This window comes from Pholcus phalangioides, unplaced genomic scaffold, assembly GCF_987345545.1.
Source record: "Pholcus phalangioides strain wild (caught in Gottingen) unplaced genomic scaffold, Ppha-v1.0 ptg000039l_1, whole genome shotgun sequence".
Lineage (NCBI taxonomy): Eukaryota > Metazoa > Arthropoda > Arachnida > Araneae > Pholcidae > Pholcus > Pholcus phalangioides.
The window spans coordinates 110,311-132,640 of record NW_028301625.1 but is presented as its reverse complement, the minus strand read 5'-3'; the positions used below and the strand labels follow the sequence as shown (position 1 = coordinate 132,640).

The following is a 22,330-nucleotide window of genomic DNA, read 5'->3' as shown; positions in this document are numbered from 1 at the left end:
TGCTACAGTTGTCGTTCGAACGCTATTTAGGGTTTTTCACAATGGAGATCACATTCCAATACAAAAAACTTGGTGTTGCCATTTGATATTTTCGAAATTTTCTCACTGTAACCGTAACTGTTAGAGTGACACTGTTGTTTTCCATATCATTCTTGAGCGCATACATCAAAATACCTTATGCCAAAATTTCATTCAGTTTCTGTGAATGGTATGATAGTTAGGGGCCCATATGTCGGGATAGTTTATTTATAATCACCCTGTATATATATATACACTAATTCTATCTCTATGTCTTCTCGCCTTGCCACTAACATAACACATATTTTTTTAGTGTATGAACATGTATTTTCCAGGTTTCAGCCAATAGGAGACCAGTATCACATCTCAACCAATACAAGATGAGCAGCAACAAGATCAAGACGTTGCCCGTCAAGCTTTCTTCACAGCAAAAGCTAACAATTATAATACTACTCATCTGAGGCAGTGGCGTCATTTTACCAGTCATAAAATTAAATTTAAATGTAAATCCAGGAACTATTTAAACTTGAAAAATCCCAATTTTGTCTCTTTCCTCAACTCATACAGGCATTCACTATTATTTATTTATACAATATTGTTGGCCTAAGGCCTATACAAGAAGACGCGGTAGATTACACATATGCTTTCAAACATTAGACAAGAAATCGAACATCGTGAGGGAGTTGACAATAGTAAGGGGAGTACTATTACACATACATTACTCTCTTGTATTATACATTGTATTAGACTAAAGAAAAAATTCCGCAATAGGTATTTGAAATTTAATAGAATTTTTGACTTAATGCAGTATAAACTTTACAGAGCCAGAATTAAATCTGAAGTTATGAAGGAGTATAAAAAATATATTTTTCATATTGAATCATCACTGAAAAATGACCCTAAAAAATTTTGGTCTCTCTGCACTATCAAAAATAGAAATGTTCCTTTAAATATGAAATGTAATAATAATTTTTTGTCGACTACTTCTGATACTGCAACTGCATTTGAGAATTTTTTCAAGTCTAGCTACATCACCAGTGCTACAAATGATATCTATATCTCCGATATGGCTTTTCCTAATTCTTCTAATGTTACCATTGATAATGTTTCTGTGGATGATATTGTTCATAGTATAAAGAGACTTAAAGGCTCTTCTCTAGGTATGGATGGTGTTCCTTCTTATATAGTTAAAGCTTGTGCTATAAATTTTGTTTTTCCGTTGCTAATTATTTTCAATTTATCAATTAGTACCAAAATTTTCCCTGCCGAGTGGAAGAGAGCAAAAGTTGTTCCCATCTTCAAAAAAGGTGACAAATCTTGTATCGAGAACTATAGACCTGTTGTTATTTTATCTCCGTTCGCTAAAATCTTCGAATCGATACTACACAAAAAAATTTTCAATCAGATCAAGTCCTGTATTTCCGCGAATCAACATGGTTTTGTCAATGGTAGGTCTACTGTCACTAATCTCCTGAGTCTTAATGCCTGTATTATCGACGCCATACATAAAAAACGACAACTTGATGTAATATATACTGATTTTTCAAAAGCTTTCGATCATATCGATCATGGAATTCTTATCAGCAAAATTAGTAAAATCGGTTTTAACTCTAGACTTAGTGAATTGGTTCATTTCCTACTTATCCAACAGAATGTTGTATGTTTCCTATAAATCCAATTTAAGCCAAGGTTTTGTTGCTAGTTCTGGTGTCCCTCAGGGATCTGTGCTAGGCCCGTTGTTATTTATCATTTTTATCAATGATCTATCTGCACTTTTCAAAAATTGTCTACTCTTTGCTGATGATTTGAAGATTTTTAAAAGTATTGATTGTATTGATGTATGTTATAGCCTTCAAAATGAGCTGTCTTTACTTCACGAATGGTGTTTACTTAATAGACTTAATCTCAATATTGATAAATGTTTTGTTCTTTCATTCACTCACAAAAAGAATCCAATCTTTTTTACGTATAACATTAATAATAGCCAATTGCTTAGAAGAACCTCTGCGACCGATTTGGGAGTTATTTATAGTACCAATTTTAACTTTGCTGATCACATTAAAAATCTTTGCTCTGTGTCATATAAAAAACTTGGTTTGCTTAAAAGAATGTCGAGAGATTTCAAGGATAGTAATACGTTAATATCCCTTTTTAATGCGCTTATAAGATCTAAACTTGAATATGCTTCAATTATCTGGAACCCATTTCACGCTTGCCATATTATGAGTCTTGAAATTATTCAAAACAATTTTCTAAGGTATTTATATTTCAAAAAATATGGTCCTTATAACAATATTCTATCTGCCACTCATCTACGAAACAGTTTCAATGTCAATAGCTTACAAAAACGCAGAGAGTACTTGCTCGTTATTTTTTTCAAGAAACTGTTGACTAACCAAATTGATTGTATACCAATTCTTAATGAAATCTGTTTCAATATTAAGTGTCACAATACAAGATCCAATTGTTTATTTGCCATCAAATCATATAATACTAATATTGGTAATTTCTGTGCTATAAACAGATTTTCTGAATTTTATAATGCGCTTCCTCAACATCTGGATATTTTTCATTCGTCTGTTACCGACTTTAGAAGATTTTTGCTGTGATTGCGTTGTATATATCTTTGTATAGAATTTTTGTATTTTGCGTAATTCTTTGTTACTTTTTATTTGTCTTTTGTGTACTTTATCATGTCGCTTTTTCTATTCTGTGCAAATTTTTATTTTTACTGCAAGCTGTAATTGGGTTTAAACCTGTAGCTTTGTTTTATAAATAAAATAAAAAAATAAATAAAATTGTCTTTCCCTTCACCAGGGGTCCTCAAGGAGCCCCAGCCTGTATGGTGACTTATGACCCGTGTTAAGGGCCAGGCATCACCTTAAAATTCTGGTTCTGGCTACGGAAACACTTTCAATTAGAAAAAGTGCAAATAACATCCTCATTTTAGATATATTATTCATTTTTTTATGAGCAGTGTATGCAGCGTAATACAAAATTTATTTTTACCACATGGTTTCCGTCTTCTGACTTTCAATTAAAAAGTGTTTTCCTGTTTCTACATTACCCAAAAAAACAATTTTTTTTTAAGTGTCAAGATATTGCTTATTAAAAGTTAGGGGCATCTCAATATTCAGAAAAGTTCTAATAAACTGCATCTTTAAAGAATTTTTTGAAAGATTTTCTGAAATTTGTCCCTTAACCCTTTCAGACAGACCTTGGTGCCACAAATGTGTGAGTTTTTCTCACTGTAGGATTTTTTTATTTTGACCTCAGGGAGTTAAGTTTAAAAGAATTCTGTAAGTTTTGAGTTTAAAATATGGTGTAGGTATCAGAGTAGTTAAGGTATTTATTGTATGATCGAATAAAAAGTCAACTTTCATAACTGAAGTAGAAAAGCATAAAACATATATTTACAAAGCAAGATAAAGAAAATAAACAAAAAAATTTCAAATGTCATTTAATATTTTAAACTTTGAAAAAAAAAAGTTTAGCTTCAGATGTAAAAAAATTGAGTTAATATCCAAGGGCGTACCCAGGATCTGAACTAGAGGGGGGCAACTCACCGATACTAAATTGGTGGGCAGAGGAGGGGCAGCTGCCCCTCGCTGGGTACGCCCATGTTAATATCTCTTAAAATTTGAATGAATTCTAAATTCTGATTACATTCATATAGCATTTGATCTGTAAACTGATAAGAAACTGAGTTTGAAATAAAACTCTGAAACTGTATTACCTGATCCAAAACTTAAACCACAGACATCAAACTGATACTGTCTATCTTCAATGTCGGATCCAAAATAATTCAAAGTTTTTAGTTTTAAAGCATTTGAATACAGTTCTGCATTCAATATAATTCTAGACAGCGGATTTTCTGCTTGAGAAGCCAAACTTATGCAATCCAGGCAAAAACATATCATGTCAGGAGAGGAAGCATTCTCCCCAGTTTGCAAAGACAATGCATCATTATTGGAATAGCTTTCATCTTCATCAGCAAGCAAATGTTTGGGTAGAAATACTCGTATAGTACTTGACTTCACATGCATTAACGGCAAATTTTGGTTATTAAATTTCACTCCCATAAGGTCAGTGCCAGTAATTTTATTCGGTACATCAATGATAAATGCACTTTTGAGTGAAGTGAGAATTTCAAAAAAACATTTCAGCATAGTGGACCATAAAATAACATCAAATGGTCTTAAACAAATATCCACTTCACTAATATATCTCATAGCATCTTGGCACGACTGCACTACATCATCTGAATTTGCAATCCATTTTCTATTAGCGTTTCGACAAGATGCTTGTGTATAAGTGAAAAGCAAGAATGGGTGGCTTTCTACTTTTGTGCTCACTCTGTGGTTATGGATAGCATTGCTTGGCCAGGATCTTGTACTTCGAATTTGATTGCAACATGAAAGAACGACCCCTCCATATCGACCAGTCAGCCATTCATTTCCCCTAAAAATTTAGCAAATAACATTTCACTGGAGAATTTTCTATGAATGTTCAGATAAAAATGTTTCACATCAATTTAAAAATTCCAATATTTTAAAAAAGTATTTGAAAAAAAAAATCTTAAATATTTCATATTATCATATGAAATATGATGTGTATTCACACAAATTGTAAAACAAATTTGAAATTGAAATATTATCATAGCGATTCATATAATAATACAGTAAGAGTCTAATATCAAGAGTATGGCGTATGAAAAAAAATCTTGTTATTAGATTTACAATGCACTGACAATGTGTGAGCAAACCTTAAAACACTATAAAGGCTGCGCTATATCCGTAAGGGTCCAAAACAATCATTCTGACTACTACTTCTTATTGGCACACTATGCATTCAATCATACTAAACAGTAATAAAAGTGTAATAAGCATCATACCACATAGTGTTAGGGGTAATATTTCTTTTCTCATTTATAAAAAAATCCTTAAATTCTGAATAAAAATATCAAGGAAAAAACTGGTAACAATAATTACCAATGAAATGAACAATAAACACATTGTACAAGGGTTGTTCGAAAAGCAGGGTTGGTAAGAAAACCAAAAAACCAATTTTTTTGGTTTAAATAGTATTAATATTAAAAACAATAACATTTCTGAAAAATCATTCAAACTTCTTATAATTAATTAAAGTAAAATGTTTATTAATGTAATTAACACAATTCCCATATTAATTAATCTATAAATATTTCTTACATTTCAACAAAAACCAACTTTTGCAATTTCATTATTTTTTTGCCTAATGAATTACTTTGTGTTTAAGAATTTTCAATGTTATTAACCACATAATTTAAAAGTGTTTTCTCCAGTAACTTTCTGTATACTTAATTAGGAAGCTATTTTAGTAACTAGCAATGATTTATGATATACAGGGTGATTATAACTAAAGTTCTGATTTAAAACACTGTAGAAGAGCCACTGTCAAAATGACTTGAAAATTTACATCAATATTCCTGAAGCAATGGAATTTTATATGGCAAAGAGGAAAAAAAATACTTAAAAATGGAAAATTAACGACACTATACTCCTCCAACTCAAATTTGCTTGCAGAATGGGAACGATGGTCATTCAGGGTAAAATGATAACTTAATTAGCATTGCACAATTTCATATTTCATGGAAATATCACAAAAATGAAGTAATTAAACAAATAACTACAACTTACTCAAGAAATGTTAAATATATTGTCTACCATAAAATGGCAATGAGGTGAAAGCAAAAAAAATGCTTGTTCAACAACAGATCAGACTGACATGGTCATGATGTGGATATGCTTGCAATTCAAAGTTTTCAATCCTGCACACACAATCTGGCCTCTGTTCATAACATTTTGAGATACTCTTTCCCCCACCAGCCAGAAGTTGCAAGGATCAGGTGAACTGACGGCCGGCAAGGTGTCGTACCGTCCTGTTATTGTCAAAATGGTTCTTCAACAACTGCTCTGCTGGTATTGCGATGTGCATCTTGATAAAAGTTGTGCTATCCACACACTGATGCTGTTGAACTGTCAAAATGATGTGGTTGCACAAAATAGATTATACTGCTAGCCAAGTACAGCATCATCTACTTGCACATTTTGCACTATATACTTGCACTTTTTTCTTTTCTTCTGCCAAAGAAATTTCCATTGCTCAGGAGTACCCATGTAAATTTTCAAGTCATTCCAACCAGTAGCTCTTATTGCATATTTTTGGAATCAAAACTTTAATTACAATCTCCCTCTGCGTATAGCTGATTATTTTCCATAAAGCTGTTGCGATACTGTACAGAAGAACCTTGATTAACTGGGATTAATGGTGAAAGTAAAAAAAAACAGTATTGAATATTAAGACTGCTGCTGAACCAGACATGCACCTCATCCATATTCCTCTGCGGAACTTCTAATGAATTGGTACATGTTGGAATGTGTGTGTATGTTTAGTGAACCTGACATGAAGTTTGTTTCTGTGTAATGCTTGTTATGTGTAGTGCTGCCATCTGCCACCAATGTTTTTCTAATTATGCGTGAAGTGTAATGATTGAATAATTATATTGTTGTAGGCCTGTTGCTCTCTGTGGTGAGACTTTTTAACGGGGGAGATCGGCTCGCATTCGCACCTAGAAGTTGGGGGAACCACAGAAAACCAACTTATCAATATTAAGACTGGATGATATACAGTACGAGATGTACTACTTCTTATGGGAAAGAAAATGTCTGTGAGGTAATGTACCCACTAGTACACTGGTCTTTGTGTCCCTTAGGGGCAGCTGGTGTCTTCATTGAATTATAAGACCTGTCCGTAGCATGGTGGTGTCACTACTGCTGCTGCTTCTTTGTGAAGGAAAAAAACAACCCTGTGAGATAATATACTACTACATGAAGATGTGTAATGCAATCCTTATTCACGAATTTGCTAAAGATAAAGAATCAGAATGTAGCCAATAGTTAGAAAATCTGGCAAAAATTAGAAATTTTGACTTCTATTTATAATTTTAAGCAACCAAGATACTTAACATACAAAAAAATATATTCAGGCCACTTTTATAAGATTTAAAAAAAAACCACTTATATCATCTTACACCATTTAAAGATATACCATCAGAATATACCCCAAGAATATAAAATGTAGTAAGAATAAAACATATTGGCTAATAATGAACTAATGATATTTTTCCAAGGGAAAAAATTATATTTAGGTCACTTTTATGTGATTTTTTGAAAAAACCACTTGCTTAAAACCAACGTAGTTTAAACCAAACAACCCTGTCAAAAAGTAAAGATATATGCGATGTTTCCATTCAGAAGTCCATTCAGAAAAATATTGCTTCAGTGCATGCATTGGCAACACTGGCAAGTATAGTCAAAAAAGTAATGCTTCATTGCATACAATGGCAACAATGACTTTAACCATGATCTTATAGCAAAAAAACACTTGTGGTTTTTTTCAGACACTGGACTGGACAACTGACTGACATCTACAATGAATCTGGTTCAAGCAGCAAGTGTTTATCATGGTTGCAGCCAGGACCGTATGAGGATTTTTGACACCCCAACAACTTTAAAATTTTATAACGCTGTTGTTTGTTCCCCCTAATACTTCTACCCCCTCTAAATTCTGCCGCCCAAGGCAGTTGCCTTGCTGCCTTCCTCTAGTTTCAACCCTGGTGACAGCAATTCAAAACTCTGCCAGTTATAAAGTACACTCTGTCATACATTTTCTTCAAATATTAGCATCCAGCCGATATCCACAAAAAATTGTTTTCGTTTGTGGGAGGTGAATCTGCAAAATGTAACAAAGTGGTGCTATGAATTCTCTGGATGTAGGATAGAAGTTCATGAATCCAAGAAACAATCATCAGCAATGACATCATATACATTCCCAGATAGCCAAGAAATTTAAAACCTCTATTTCAATAAAAGAAAACCACTTCTTGAATGTGATTTTTGTTTTCTGGGACAGAAAAGATATTATTCTGATCAACTTCATACTGCTGCATATTGTCATATCTTGCATCGTTTTTGACAGACTATTCAAAACAAATACAGGATGTTGCAAACAAAAGAAAAAATTTTGGACTTCTTTTCCTAAACTGTAGGCTTACTTTAATGGTCCTTTTGAACTTGTCAAACTAGGCTAGTCAGTTAGTTCTCTGTGTTATTTGTAAGATGAGTGATACAAAATATATACAGTTTTGTGTTTAATATCACTGTTTCTTTGTCTCGTATTGTTCCTATGACACTGGTATAATTTTTTTCCAGTGAATGATCGGTTATCTGAACACCCCCAGTCCCCAATTGTTTGGGCTAATCGATGCTCTACTGTAATACTATATTTTTGTTTTCCATCAAACCATAGTGAGGTAGAAAAGAAAAAAAAATTGTTACCAAAAATTTGTGAGGGAAGAAATTAATAACACTAAGTTCCAATGAAATTTATACTACCTGTATTTTTACAGGTTCTATTGTATTTAAATTTAGGCGCTATTCTATTCAATTTCTAAGGACATGATTTTTATGGTTTTTAAAAATTACTTTATGCTCTTAGAAATAAACACATAGATGCATTTTTCACAAAACTACAAAATGTAATAAATGTATTCAATTTCTATCGTAACAGCTTAAAGTCTACATCAAGCCTACGGCCAAGGTGTAGTACCGATTTCTTCCAAATTTTGCTTCTCAACAAATCTTAAGTTTGGTAACTTGCCCAATGAACATCTTTACTAACTTTTTATTTGTGAATTTGAAGATAACCCAGTCTTTGCTTCTATAAATGGTTTTTGACACTACGTCTATGAAGTTTCATGCTTTTTCTATTTCTTGACATTCTTCTTTTAGGTGTACAAAAGCAGCTAGTGCTGACTCAGGAGCTTTATCCCTTTCTTCGGTTTCCGTATTACAGTTGACGAAGCCAATGCAAGTAGGTTCAGATTTAGTGTATAAGCATTTGGTTTCACTTGTTTTATCACAGAAAAAATGTGTGGGGGAAGGAGTGTAACCTCCTTAATTACTCCTCTTTTGAAGAAATATCATAGTTATGTTAAAATGACAGATATAAAACAAGAAAAGAAGAAATTGACACCAAAATATTGATATTAAGCCAACTTGAACTTTCAGAAATAGTTGAAATGAAAAGGACACAAAAGGTAGTGATGTAACCATAAACCCAACTTCTCCATAAGGAAGCTCCTAGTAATCTTGTACAAGAGGCTATTATAATTACATTTTTACCGAAAAATAGAGTAAGTACGAAAGAAAAATTCTGCAAGAGACCATTCTTGGAAGAAAAATGAAACTTACAAATCATGTGTGGTTCCACTTATCCCCAATTTTTACTTGCCTTAGTTCACATTATCAATCAAAATGAAAACTTCCTTTTTTAAATTTAACTACGGTAAAAGGTAGGTGTAAAACTTATGTTTGATAATACTTATCAAGATGTAGTTTAAAGTGTTTTCCTGCTGATAACATTTTGTCAATGTTTTTTTGAAAAGCCTTATGAGTGAGATCCACCATATATGCAAAACAATAAAAATTACATTTCTTAGCATTTTATTATTGATGATAAAGATATGGCTACTAGAAATGTGCATATGTGGACTATTGGGTGACTTGTTTTCTCCAATTAAAAAAAAAGCAAAATTAACATGTGTGGATTATTCACAAAAAATATGGTAGCTTGCTTTTGACATATTCATCCATACCTTTTTTTAATGTGGTTCATGAAAATTTTTTAAATCATACTACACTTTAATGAATTATAAAATCTATTTTAAAACCATTAACTTAACATTAAGATTCAACTACGCAAAAATAAAAAAAGATTGCGAAGTGACTAAAAATGAGTCTCAATTTTTTTAAACTAAGAATTTGAATATCTGAGATAAGTTTATAAAGACTATTCTTTGAAGTTTTAATATTGAACCAATGGATTCCTAATTGTCAATACACTTATTATAATTATTTCTTCCTCCTTCCATTTGGATATTCAGTTGTCAATTTCAACCTACTGGAAACATTTAGAAGTGGGTCTCTATGAATACTTTATAGTATTCATAAATAATATAAAAACATAAATAAAAATATCAACAAAACAAACATGTTAAAAACTTACTTCTTCAAATAGCTATTTATGTTTAAAGAAGAAACTTTCACTTTTGCTTTGGAATAAATTTCTTGCATATCCAATGATGTTATAACTTCTTCACTAATTAACTGAAACTGAAAACCTGTAAAAAAAAAATATTATACAGTAGAACTTTTCGTGTAAAACCACCGAAATAAGTTTTTACATGGTGCATTTTCAAAATGGTGATTAGACATGTGGGAGATAAAAATAGCCAACTATCTCAATGCCCAATCATTTCTTTTCCAGCCAATGATAAAAAAGCATGTGCTAAGTAAATTTAGTAAGTTAAAATTATGTTTCAAAAGTTAACACAGTATGCTGATATTTAGTATTTAGATGGTGTTTTCAGCTGCAATGGAAATTATGAAAACAGACCCAGAGTTTCGGTTCTTGAATTCCTTGCAAAAAGTCAAAAAGGGAATGGCGCTAAGCTATTGCTCAAAAAGACTTCGCAACTTTAATACAAATACAAATACAACGCCACAACAGGCAAAATGCCCAACGACGTGGCTGAGAAAAAGATGCCCATAAAAATATGGATGTCATATATTTAAAAAATATAGCAACCCAATTAAAAATGCAATTAACAAAAATTGTAAACAATATATACACATGATAAAATATTATACAATGCCCATAAAGAATACTTATGGTTGTCTTATTCTAAGTATGGATAGCTTCTCGATTTACCCCAACATGTTTATCGTATTTCTTTTTAAACGTGTCAATTGTGTTACAATTTACTACCTCCGGGGTTAAGCTATTCCATTTATTAACAACCCTATTAGAGAAAAATTCCCTGCGACACCATAGCCTTGCATTGTCTCTCACCAATCGATACTGGTGTCCCCTTGTAAAAGCAGTTGATTGGCGGTGTACTAAAAGTTCATGGTCCATCCTATCAATCCCATTGAAAATTTTGAAAACTTCGATCATATCTCCTCGACATCTGTGTTCATCCAATGTAAACATATGCAAAAAATGAAGTCTCTCTTCATAACTCAAGCCCCGTGTGCCAATAAGGACACACATAGCTCTTCCCTGCATACTTAGCAGACATAAGTCTATGTCCCTCTGTAGGTATGGTCTCCAAAACCTTACAGCATACTCCAGTCCAGGACGAACTCAGCCTCGAAAAAGCGGAAGAATGACTTTAGGAAAACACGAAGAGACCTTTTTGAAAATGAGACCAAGCATTAAGGTTGAGCATTTAAGTTCTAGAAAGTTTTATTTTCTATACTGTGTATTGATTGAAATTTCTTTCTTTTTTCTGATATTCAAATAAATTCCATTTCAACAAACAAAAATGAAATTTATACCTTTTAATGAACAATAATTACATTCGTTAAAGCATTGTTTTTTCTTTGTAGGCAGTAAAATATTTTAATTACTTTTTCTCAGAAATTAATTTTGTTCTTTTTTTGGTTACAGGTCCGTGAGTGTCACTTAAAAGAATGTTATGTCATTCGGAAAACTTCTTGTAGTTTCGGTGGCAAGAAGATTCAAATTATCTCAACTTATCTAAAAATCAAATAAGGAGCAGTGCGGCCAATTTTTGATGGATATCTAACATATTATAATAATGAGAAGAGTAGCCGCCCAAGCAGAGATGAAAAATTTTAAATTATTGCTAAAAAAAACTTGGAAACTGCAATTGAACTGAGCTTAACCAGTCAGCTGGCGAATTAACTTTTCCTTTTTTAAAATTTTGAAGCCAATATAAAATGTATTTTCCTGATTAAAACTTTTTATGAATACATTGAAACTGACTTCATCATGTTGTTAACTGTGTTTTTAAATCATCAACAAAAAAATTATGATAACTGAAATTACCAATTGGTTTTTGAAGATTGAAATAATTAGATTAAAAATCGGCATGACATCATATGCACTTGTAGCCAGCTGACTGGTTAAAGGCTCAATTTGGGTGAGTTTACTAGCTACTCACTTGTGATTTTACTCGCTGCTACTAAACTCGCTCTGTGTAATAACGTTAGCAAGTAAAATTGCTGCTTGCTCTGATAGTGCGAGAAAAGTTAAAGGGTAGGTTACTTTTCTCGCTGCTAGACAGCGTTTTTGTTATCTCACAGGTGCAATATGGGTGTGGCTACTTTTTCTCTCTCTCGCTTTGGCTCACAACAAAAGAGAAAGACGACAATATGCAAAAAGGAAGGAAAAGAAAAAGAGTTGCTAGCTCATCTGGTGAGCGATTTTACTAGTCCTGTGTAATTGAAATTCGCTGTGCTAGTTGAAACTGGTTTTTCCTCGCTAGCTACTTTACTCGCCAGAAAATAGCTAGTAAACTCGCCCAATGTAATTGAGTCTTAAGTGACAAACGTAAACATGAGAAAAGAAGTTTTTAAAACTGATTGAAAATAGTGATGTGGATACCTATAGACAAAAAATATGTAAGTGATAATGTATATTTTTCTAACATTTATTTTTCTCCATGGCCAACAGTTGAATACTGTGTGATATTTAACAATGTTGCAAGTTACTGTTTTCATCAGAGATGTTAGTTTCTAATTTATACAGTGAGGGCAAAAAGTCTGTGTAGAAACTTTAAAAATTCATAAAAACTAGAAAAATAACGGAAATAAAAAACGGTTTGCAGTGTTAGCATCGCTAGGTCACAGGATTTTTTTAAGACAGGAAAAAAAATATCAAAAAACAGTGGATAGGTGGCACTGGCATGCACAAGTCAAAGAAAAGATACGTAAATAACAAACAGAATGCCTCCAAATTGTTTATTACAGCAGTATGTGTTCCACATGACCACCACCACAGGGGATAACACATTGCAGGCAAGCCACAAATCCAGCAATGGCAGAGTGCAGTAGGTCCACATGCATGGTTTACAACGGTAAACTGTTTGTGGATTAAGAACACAAGTTCTTATAACCGTCTCATTTGCATATTTTCACCGAAGTCGCTCATACCAGTGCCACCTATCGACTGTTTTTTTAGTCTTTTTTCCGGTTTAAAAAAATTTCCCGTGACCTAGCGATGCTAACCCTGCAAAGTTTTTTATTTTGGTTACTTTTCCGGTTTTTATTCATTTTTGAAGTTCCTACAGACTTTTGGCCCATCCTGTATATAGGTACTCTCAAATTTTCTTGTAAAGTTTCAAATGTGAAACTGATGTGCTAGAATGTAGGTTCGAAAAAAATTCAGACAATTATCTTACCATATTTGCTATGAGCATCTTTTTCTCAGCCACCTCATTGAACATTTTTCCTGTTGTGGACTTATGTTTGTATTTGATCACAATATAACATCTTGATTTGACAGATTTGAAAGCAAGACTGAACTGAATTCACAAAGCATAGAATCAATAAAAATAAATTCTGCACATTATGGGGAAATAGATGTCACTATTGTAGAAAATTAAAATTTTGAGGTTATTAGAAATAAACAAGATTTGAGCTGTTTTGAGATTTGCCAGGTTGAAATTTGCTACTGAAGCAAGTGGCGATTAATTACACTAGCCCCCTGTCTTTGTCAGTTTTGACTTAAATCGCTGGATATTATTTTTAGTATTTAAATTTTAAAAAATTTCATGATTTGTGAAAAATGGTCTTGAATTGAACAGCTTTGGTATTGAATGATTACGAAAATAATTTCATATTTAATGACCATGAAAATTGCTTTATAAACTCATCAAACAGAGGGAGTTTGCTGTTACCCAGACAGGAAATTTTACATTTAGTTGTATATTCATTTACTATTATTCAGCAGTTAATATCTGAAGAGTACGAAGAAAGGTTTTTGTCTGTGGGAAAACCATCGTTCACTTGTGAGGAATTTGACAACGGTTCAGAACATCAACCTAATTCATAAAATGAAATTATTTATATAATATGCTGTGTTTGAATACTTTTTTAACACAAGAAGGCCCAACAATGTTCTACCTAAAAGGACTGCTGCCGGTCAAAATGACTGGAGGTAAATTTTCATTATACACTCCTGATTTCTGTAATTTTCACTATGTTTAAAATATACATAGGGTGTGTAGGTAACACAAAAAAAAAGAAAAAAAGGATTTTTCGAAATGAAATTCACGATCAATTTTATTTTCAATACCTACCCAAAAATTTCTCAATGCATTAACTAATAAAAAAATATTTACTACCTAAACATTATCTGCAGTTGCATTTGCACATCACTTTTTTTCAATGCTTTTTATACATTCGCTGCCAATCTCGCATCAGTGTGTGATGTGGCGTTATCACTGAAGAGCCAATCACGCGCTGGCGTGATGTCTCAGGTGTCAGTCACACACTGGTGCGGGAAAAGCTATGCGCCTCAAAAGCTATGTTTATTCTCCAGTTCAATTGCCATTGTTTTGGGTAAAAAGGGTATCTACCACATACCAAAAGCAGAATTTGGTGACCTTTTCTCGTTCAACATAATGAACTACACGGAACAATTTTTAAGTGGTTCCCAAACTGTGAGTCGCGACCCCCCAGAGGGGGGTCTTAATGGAATGGGGGTTACATAATGGAAACATATGATAAGAAATCAATTTTAATCTTTTTCAACTTTTCATGGAGCATGATGATGATGTCAACATATATATACATAATATATTTTGATCGACCGTACAAATCTTTGATGCAGGAGGAGGGAGGGTGGCTGCAGCCCATTCATGTTTCCATGTATCTCCACCCATAGTAAACACTATCTTACAATACAAACAGAAATCCAATTCCTCTATCAGTCTTATTACTGAGAAAATTTTCAACTTGTTCTTTTTTGCAGCAACAGTCATTTTGTGCCCACAACTGAGAATTAGAACACACAGTCCTCAGTGGTGTTGAAACCAGTGGTGCTGTGGGTGCTTGAGCATTCATGGTAGTAGATGACAGGTTTCAGTACCCCAGAATATATTCAGAAATTGAAATTTCATACATATAAAGCTAAAGACAAGCGAGCACTCACTGGTTCCAAACACCTCCAATGCCACCTGTCCTGTTGAATATGTTTGTATATATATTACGGTAAAAACCTGAAGAATGGTAAAACCTAGGTTTAACCAAGTTCAGTTGGTAAAAGCCTGAAAAATGCTTCTAAAAGTATACATTTCGAACTTTTATCAAGCACTTTGGTAAATGCTGATATTTACCAACTTTCATGAAAATTAGTAAAAATGTGAATTTTATAATTTTCATAAATTTAAAAACTTTTCATTTATTAATCACAACAATCCTGATGCTAATTAAAATTATAATTAACTAATTAGTCATTCAAATTCATGAAAATTAGAAAAATTGCAAATTTTCAAATTTTTATTAATTTGAAAACTTGTCATATATTAATCACAATGATCCTGATGGTAATTAAGATCGCAATTAATTAACAAATTAGTCATTCAAATTCATGAAAATTAGTAATAATATGATTTCTTCAATTTTTATAAATTTGAAAACTTGCCATTTGTTAATCACAATGATTCAGATGCTAATACAAATATACAAATACAAGGCCACAACAGCAAAATGGCCAATGAGGTGGTTGAGAAAAAGAATAACAAATAATAAAATCATAATTAATTAATTAGTCGTTAAAGTTCATGAATTTATCTAATTTCCCACACGCCATTGAGTGCATATGTTCTAAATATTTTTATATAATTGGCAATAAACTGTAATTACAGCTCATTTCTGGGTTTTTTCCACCTCTGCAACAAAAAAACCAATCGGCAAAAGTCTGTTTTCCTCTACAGTTAGAGTGTGAGCCAACATATTTTTATAAATTTTAAAACTTGTCATCTATTAATCACCATGAACTTATTATTATTAGTTCCTTATGATGATTCATGAATTATTTAAAATCATGAATTCATTTACAAATGGACTTGAATTCTGATTGGGGCATTTTTGCAGCTGAACTGGGAGGTATGAGTAGGGCGACCATATGTCCTGTATTTCCCGGGAGACATTCCAGTGTTTCACGTTATTTTGGCCATGCTGACTTTTATGCAAAAATAGGTTCCGGTTTTTCACATATTCTCAATGAAGCCAATTTTAATTTTCAGCCTTTATTGAAATCAATGATTGAAATTACTATATTTTCAACTCAATAAATTATGATAATAACGACTTTAAATACAAAAATTCATCTCACATATTTGTCATAATTTTATCATAATTTTTTAGCATTCAGTAGAAGAGTTTGCAAAGATGTCACAGTTTTTACTCTGCAAACCACTCAAAGATATTACATTTTTCGATTTCATTGATAACTGCTTCCATTATGGTAGCTTTTTTACGGATTTGAAATAATACCAAACAAGCACAACACTTCTTTCGTTCTTAACTTAATAAATTTGTAACTATGCAAGATTTTTTGTCGATGGGCCACATCAAAAAGCTTCGAAGGCCATATGTGACCAGTGGGCCATGTGTTGAAAGTTCCTTGGCCTTTGAAGAACACATGAAAGAAAAAATGAAAGAGTGGACAGTATAAGTGAGCGTAAATACACCGAAAGTGACTATTGGGGCCCAGGAACCATTGTTGTCTGACAATGTTTTGCCCAGCTCTGATGAACTTCTAAAGTAGAATACGATTCAGTCCCGGTCCTGTTTGGTATAGGGGCAAAATTTGCAACAATTGGCTTCTGGCACAACTCACTTAGTAGTAAATTACCCTTGGCAATAGACTTGAGTTGTCATCAGTGTAAAAAAAAGTATAAGTGAGCATGCTCAAGTATATTCAGATCTGTCTGAATATTAGAAATGATTCGCTTTACTATCTACCAACAGTAAAGTTTCACACCACACAAAGAAGACTAAGTCGTTTTCAAGGGAGTATGCATGTGGCACTTCATCGATTTCAGGAGGAGCTGATATAGATTAACAATCAAAACCAGCTACAGCAGCATGCCACAAGACTAATGGAAGTAATAAACATTAACTGCAAGACTATTTTAGGTTGTAAAAAACAACCCACTTACACACTAACGGTATCAAATGGTGGAGAGAGGAGCTCAAACAATCAAAAAAGGCAAGTATAGACCATTGAGAGAAAATTAAACCGTATGAAAAGTACTAAACAGGATATCCATGACACTATGGCCTCCTTTCAGCTTTCAAAGGGATCGAGCACTTTTCAAATGAGCAATAAAATACAAACCAAATCCAACTCCTGGAAGAGGTTCTGCACGCAAGCTACTATGGCATATGGTATGCCTGATAAAGCAATATTTTGGACCAGGCGAATGCAGATGCAACTTCCAGTGTAGTCCAGCTCCACACCAAAAGATATAACAGAGCAACAAGCCTTTTTCCAGAGGTGTGTACATCAATAAGATCCAAAAAGACCATCTGAACAGCACCATTTGAGGAACATGAGGTCTTACGAATAACACAGGGTGATTCAGAAAAGATGGAAAAAACTTTAAGAAGTGATAGTTCACACCAATAGAAACAATTGACCTCATAGAATGCATGGTCTAACATGAAACGGAAACACACTAGCTCCTTTCAAAATGGCCGCTCCACAAACGTTAAAACGCCATTCCCGTTGAAATTTATCAGGAGGAAAAGAACACCATGCATGCAAATATAACCTGGGGAAGAAGAAAAAGAAGCTGTATGCAAATCTGCATCACAGTGAATAAAAGGTGCAGACACCAGCCCTGTGAAGTTATTCCAGCATGCAACAATTCCAACAGTTGTGACGTACGGGATAATGGTGGGTTGGCGTCCACTCCTTTTATTCACTGTAACCCAGATAAGTGTATGGTTTCTTCTGCTCCTCCAGGTTACATTTGCATGCATGGTGTTCTTTTTCTCCTGATAAATTTCAACAGGAATGCAATTTTAGTGTTTGCAGAGTGGCCATTTTGAAACGCACTGGCGTGTTTACGTTTCATGTTAGACCATGCATTCTTTGATGACAATTATTTGTATTGGTGTGTACTATTACCTCTTTTATAAAGTTTTTCCCATCTTTTCTGAATCACCCTGTAGACGGACTCAACCTGAAAAAAGCAGCAGGGCCAAAAAATCTCACCAATCGCAAAGTACAAGCCATTGTACATGCCAATATTCACTCTTTCAAAAATTTCTTCAGTCACTGCTTACAACTCTGTACTTTCTCCCCAGCATTCAAACATGAAATGATGGTGCTTCTTTCCATGAGGGGACTTGGGGTAACCAACTCGATTCATCCCATTATGCTGACATCCAATTTGGGAAAGGTGCTTGAAAAACTCCCTATACAAAGATTCTCCTACTATGTTGAGCGAACGGCCTCCTTCTTCTTTAATTTGGTTTTCATATGGGTCGCTCAACAGATGATGCCTCTTATCACCTAATGGAACAGATTGAGAACAGGAAAAAGGAACATCTATTCACAGCTCCCTCGTTATCTACCTAAATATTAAGTGAGCTTTCAGTTGTGTGCATCACAAGTTAATAGCTAATAACCTTCAAAGGATGTCCTCTTCAGCTAAGAAAAATTTTGGAGGACATTTTCTCGGGATGCACCATCACTCTTAACACAGTTACAGCATCAGCATCCAAGACGATGGTTTGAGGCTGCTCCCAGGACTAATGTAGTGAACTCGCTTTTTGGAATACTGCATTCAATTCATTACTTTAATTCCAGTGGGTCCCATGGGTCACAGCTTGAGCCTTTGCTGATAACTTCCGTCTAAATCATCATTTCTCTGGCAAAACTAAAGGTAAAAGAGTCCCACTATGAAAATTAATGGGGAATGAATTAAGTTTGCCGAAAAAGGTCTCAAAATTTTAGGAATATGGTTCGCCAACAAACTAATTTTTTTAGCACATGCACATTACTTACTTAGAAAAACGACCAATACGCTGGATCATTTCAGATGATTATTGGGTGCAGAGTGGAGATACCATTGTAATCTGAAGAACACCCTTTACGGAATTGTACCAATACCTTCTAAAGCTGAATTAGCTAATTAGTCATTCAAATTCGCAAAAAATTGTGAAATTGTGAATTTTACAATTTTCAAAAATTTGAAAACTTGTTATTTATTAATCACAACGATCCCGATGCTAATTAATCCTCTGCTTTAGAAGGTGTTAACGGCACTGTATCGACAGATTGCATTTGGGGCTCCCATCTCGTTTTCTTCCCCATCTGCTTGGCTCCTAGCAAAGATGGACGCCATTTAAAGACAGGCTCTAATTTATATCATGCGAGCATATCGAACCATGGCCACTACGGTTTTACAGATTGCTACTGACAAACCCCCCCCCCCCCCCACTGGGCCTGGCTATAACATCTTTTCAAATTTATGAAAATTAAAGAAATCACAATTGTACTAATTTTCATGAATTTGTATGACTAATTAGTTAATTATGATTTAATTAGCATCAAGATTGTTGTGATTAATAAATGGCAAGCTTTCAAATTTATGAAGATTACAAAATTTGCAATTTTACTAATTTTCACAAATTTGAATGACTAATTAATTAATTAAGGTATTAACTAGCATAGAGATCAGTGGTTAATAAATGACAAGCTTTCAAATTTATAAAAATTAGAAAATTCACATTTTTATTAATTATCTAATGACTAATTAGTTGATTAATTATTATTTTAATTAACATCAGGATCATTGTGATTAATAAATGGCGAGTTTTCAAATTTATGAAAATTAGAGAAGTCACATTTTTACTAATTTTCATGAATTTGAATCAATAATTAATTAATTAATTAGGATTTTAATTAGCATCTGGATCATTGTGATTAATAAATGACAAGTTTTCAAATTTCTGAAAATTAGAAAATTCGCAATTTTATTAATTTTCATGAATTTAAATAAAGTTTATTTGAGTACAAAACCCTAAGGATTCAAGCCACATAACCCCCTCCCACATAAGCGGATATAGGTTGTTTCTCTATCGGGGAGGGGGGAGATGAATGTCCCCCTCCGCGCTCTTTTTTTTATACCAATACAATTTTTTTCAATAAACAGGGGGAGGGAGGGAGAGGGAGATCACCCACCCCATATCCTCCATGCCCCAAGGAACTTTGCGAGATCGCCTAAACCAGTGGTTCTCAACAAGGGGCCATATGGCCCCCTAGTGGTACTGGGATACTTGAAGGGGGCCACGGAAGAAAATGGACAAAGAGGCCATTTCAGGTGGTTTGGTGGGCTGCAGAGAGCTGAGGGGAAAAATTAAGGCATGAAGAAATAAAGCTTTTATATATTAGTGACTATACATTTACAGAATCCAACAAAACCACCCATAAAACCAGGGCCGTCTTAGGGCATGGACCCAACCGGGCCTCACCGCCTACATTTTGCAGCAGGTTCTCTAGGATGGGGTTTTTCGCAGGCCCCCGGCTACATTTTTCACAGACCCCTTCTCTATATTAAATTATATTGTAAAAAACAAAAAAATGATGAAAACCATATCAGGCCCCGGGTTGCAGCTCTGTCAGTCCCACTCTTGTGATGGGCCAAGCCCGGGAGTCTCATGTCCCTAAGTGACCCCACCTTATATTTTATATAGTACAATAAATTTTGAAATTAAGTAGGAAATATATGTAGGCTGTTTATTTCCAGCTAAGTATGGGACTACCATAGCATCACTTTCCCTGGGGGTGGGGGCTCATGATGTTGACACCGCCCTGAATAGAACTCGGACTAGAGGGGAGATCAATAAATTCTAGGCTAGTGGTCTGGGGGCCAATCTTGCTAGCGAAATTTCCGCGTTCAGTATAAATTCACTGAAAAAATCAATTCAGTATGTATAAAGGATCTTGCTGCTACATGAGGGTAAAAAACTCTGGGTAAGACAGGGGAGCCACGAGAAAAAAAATATGGTTTAAAGGGGGGCCACGGACAAAAAAAGGTTAAGGAACACTGACTTAAACCCTCAGTAATTCATGAATGTTCAATGCAATCCCTCCCTGCATAAACCCTTGAAGGTCATATATTCAGATGTCTGGCAACCCTAGACTCCTCCAAAAGCTACGCAAAAAGTCAAATGGAATGCAAAAATTTCATAAAAATGTTGAATTACCTCCTTTCTCATGGCCCACACAAGGGTGGGAGCTGACAGGCTATAGCCTGGAGGAGCGGGACAATTATCATCATTGTTTTTTCCTGCTATAAATTCACTATAGAGCCCCCCAGTGAAAACTCTGGAGTTGTGGACCTGCCAAAGATCTCAGTCTAGGGGCCCTGCTTCACGATGTGAGGGTCATGTCCTTTCTCATATGGAAACCAATATTGTTCCCAAGAGGTCTGTAGTCCACTGCTTCAGGGGAATATTGCAGATGTGAAAAGTTCCCAAAAGCAAAGAAAGAAAAAGTTATTCTTTTTGTTCATCCAGCTAAATAGCATTTTCGGCCCACTTATATAATGATAACCATCCTTTTCCCCAATATACACATTGACAGATGTCTTTCTTCTTTTTTGTTTACCCATCTCCCATCCCAGCAAAAAAAAAGCTTGGAGAAAAGAAAGAGAAAGAAGAAATTGAATGCCCCCGGAAAAATAGAGCAATTCAGAAAAAAAACTTATTCAGACATAAAAATCTGACCTTTGCCCAAATTTTATGACTTTTCAGTGACTTCTGTGACCTTTTCCTCATTCTGTGACTTTGTGACTTTCCCATGATGGTAGACACCCTGATATATATGCTGGTATTGGCATGGTAAAGCCTGAATGGCCAAAACTTGGTCTGGCTGGCAAAGAACAGAGAACTGAGGGTCCAACTGGGCCATAACGTCAGAGTAGCAAGCATCTAGGCCAGTTGACAATGTGGAGACATGGCTAAAAACACACATAGCCATGCTGAATGGGTCTTTTGTTTGAGTGGGGGGCAATATCGAAGGGTTGTTTTGCCATTTTTGTAAATTTATTGCTATTTGGAATTTTTTGTTTTTATATCTATTGCTAATTGCTATGTAAATTTTTTCTATTTTGCTATTTGTATTTATCTCTATACTATTGTGAATTTTGATTCACACTGTATGCGGTACACTGGGCGGTACACTGTATGAAATGATATTTGTGTGAAGTGAAGGTTAGAAACTTGTTGTAAATGAAGTAAGTTTCAATTTTATTAGTGCAATGCACATAATAATCTTCAAATTACTACTTTTAAATCATATTTCTTGTAATAAGTAAGTCAGCATGTGGGTACAATCTACTTTTATGTCAGGCCATTAACTATCAACCCAACCTAACATG

At 34.0% G+C, this 22,330-nt stretch overlaps 1 protein-coding gene across 1 annotated transcript in view; it reads right to left on the bottom strand.

Moving 5' to 3' along the window:
* Vps13B (vacuolar protein sorting 13B) overlaps positions 1-22,330 on the bottom strand; it is a gene marked incomplete at its 5' end in the record, with an annotated part of 141,729 nt that overhangs the window by 21,077 nt on the left and 98,322 nt on the right. The window contains 2 exons of the mRNA XM_089253989.1: positions 3,755-4,479; positions 10,126-10,240. Coding sequence (XP_089110115.1) covers positions 3,755-4,479; positions 10,126-10,240 — 840 coding nt within the window. The remainder of the gene's footprint in view (positions 1-3,754; positions 4,480-10,125; positions 10,241-22,330) is intronic.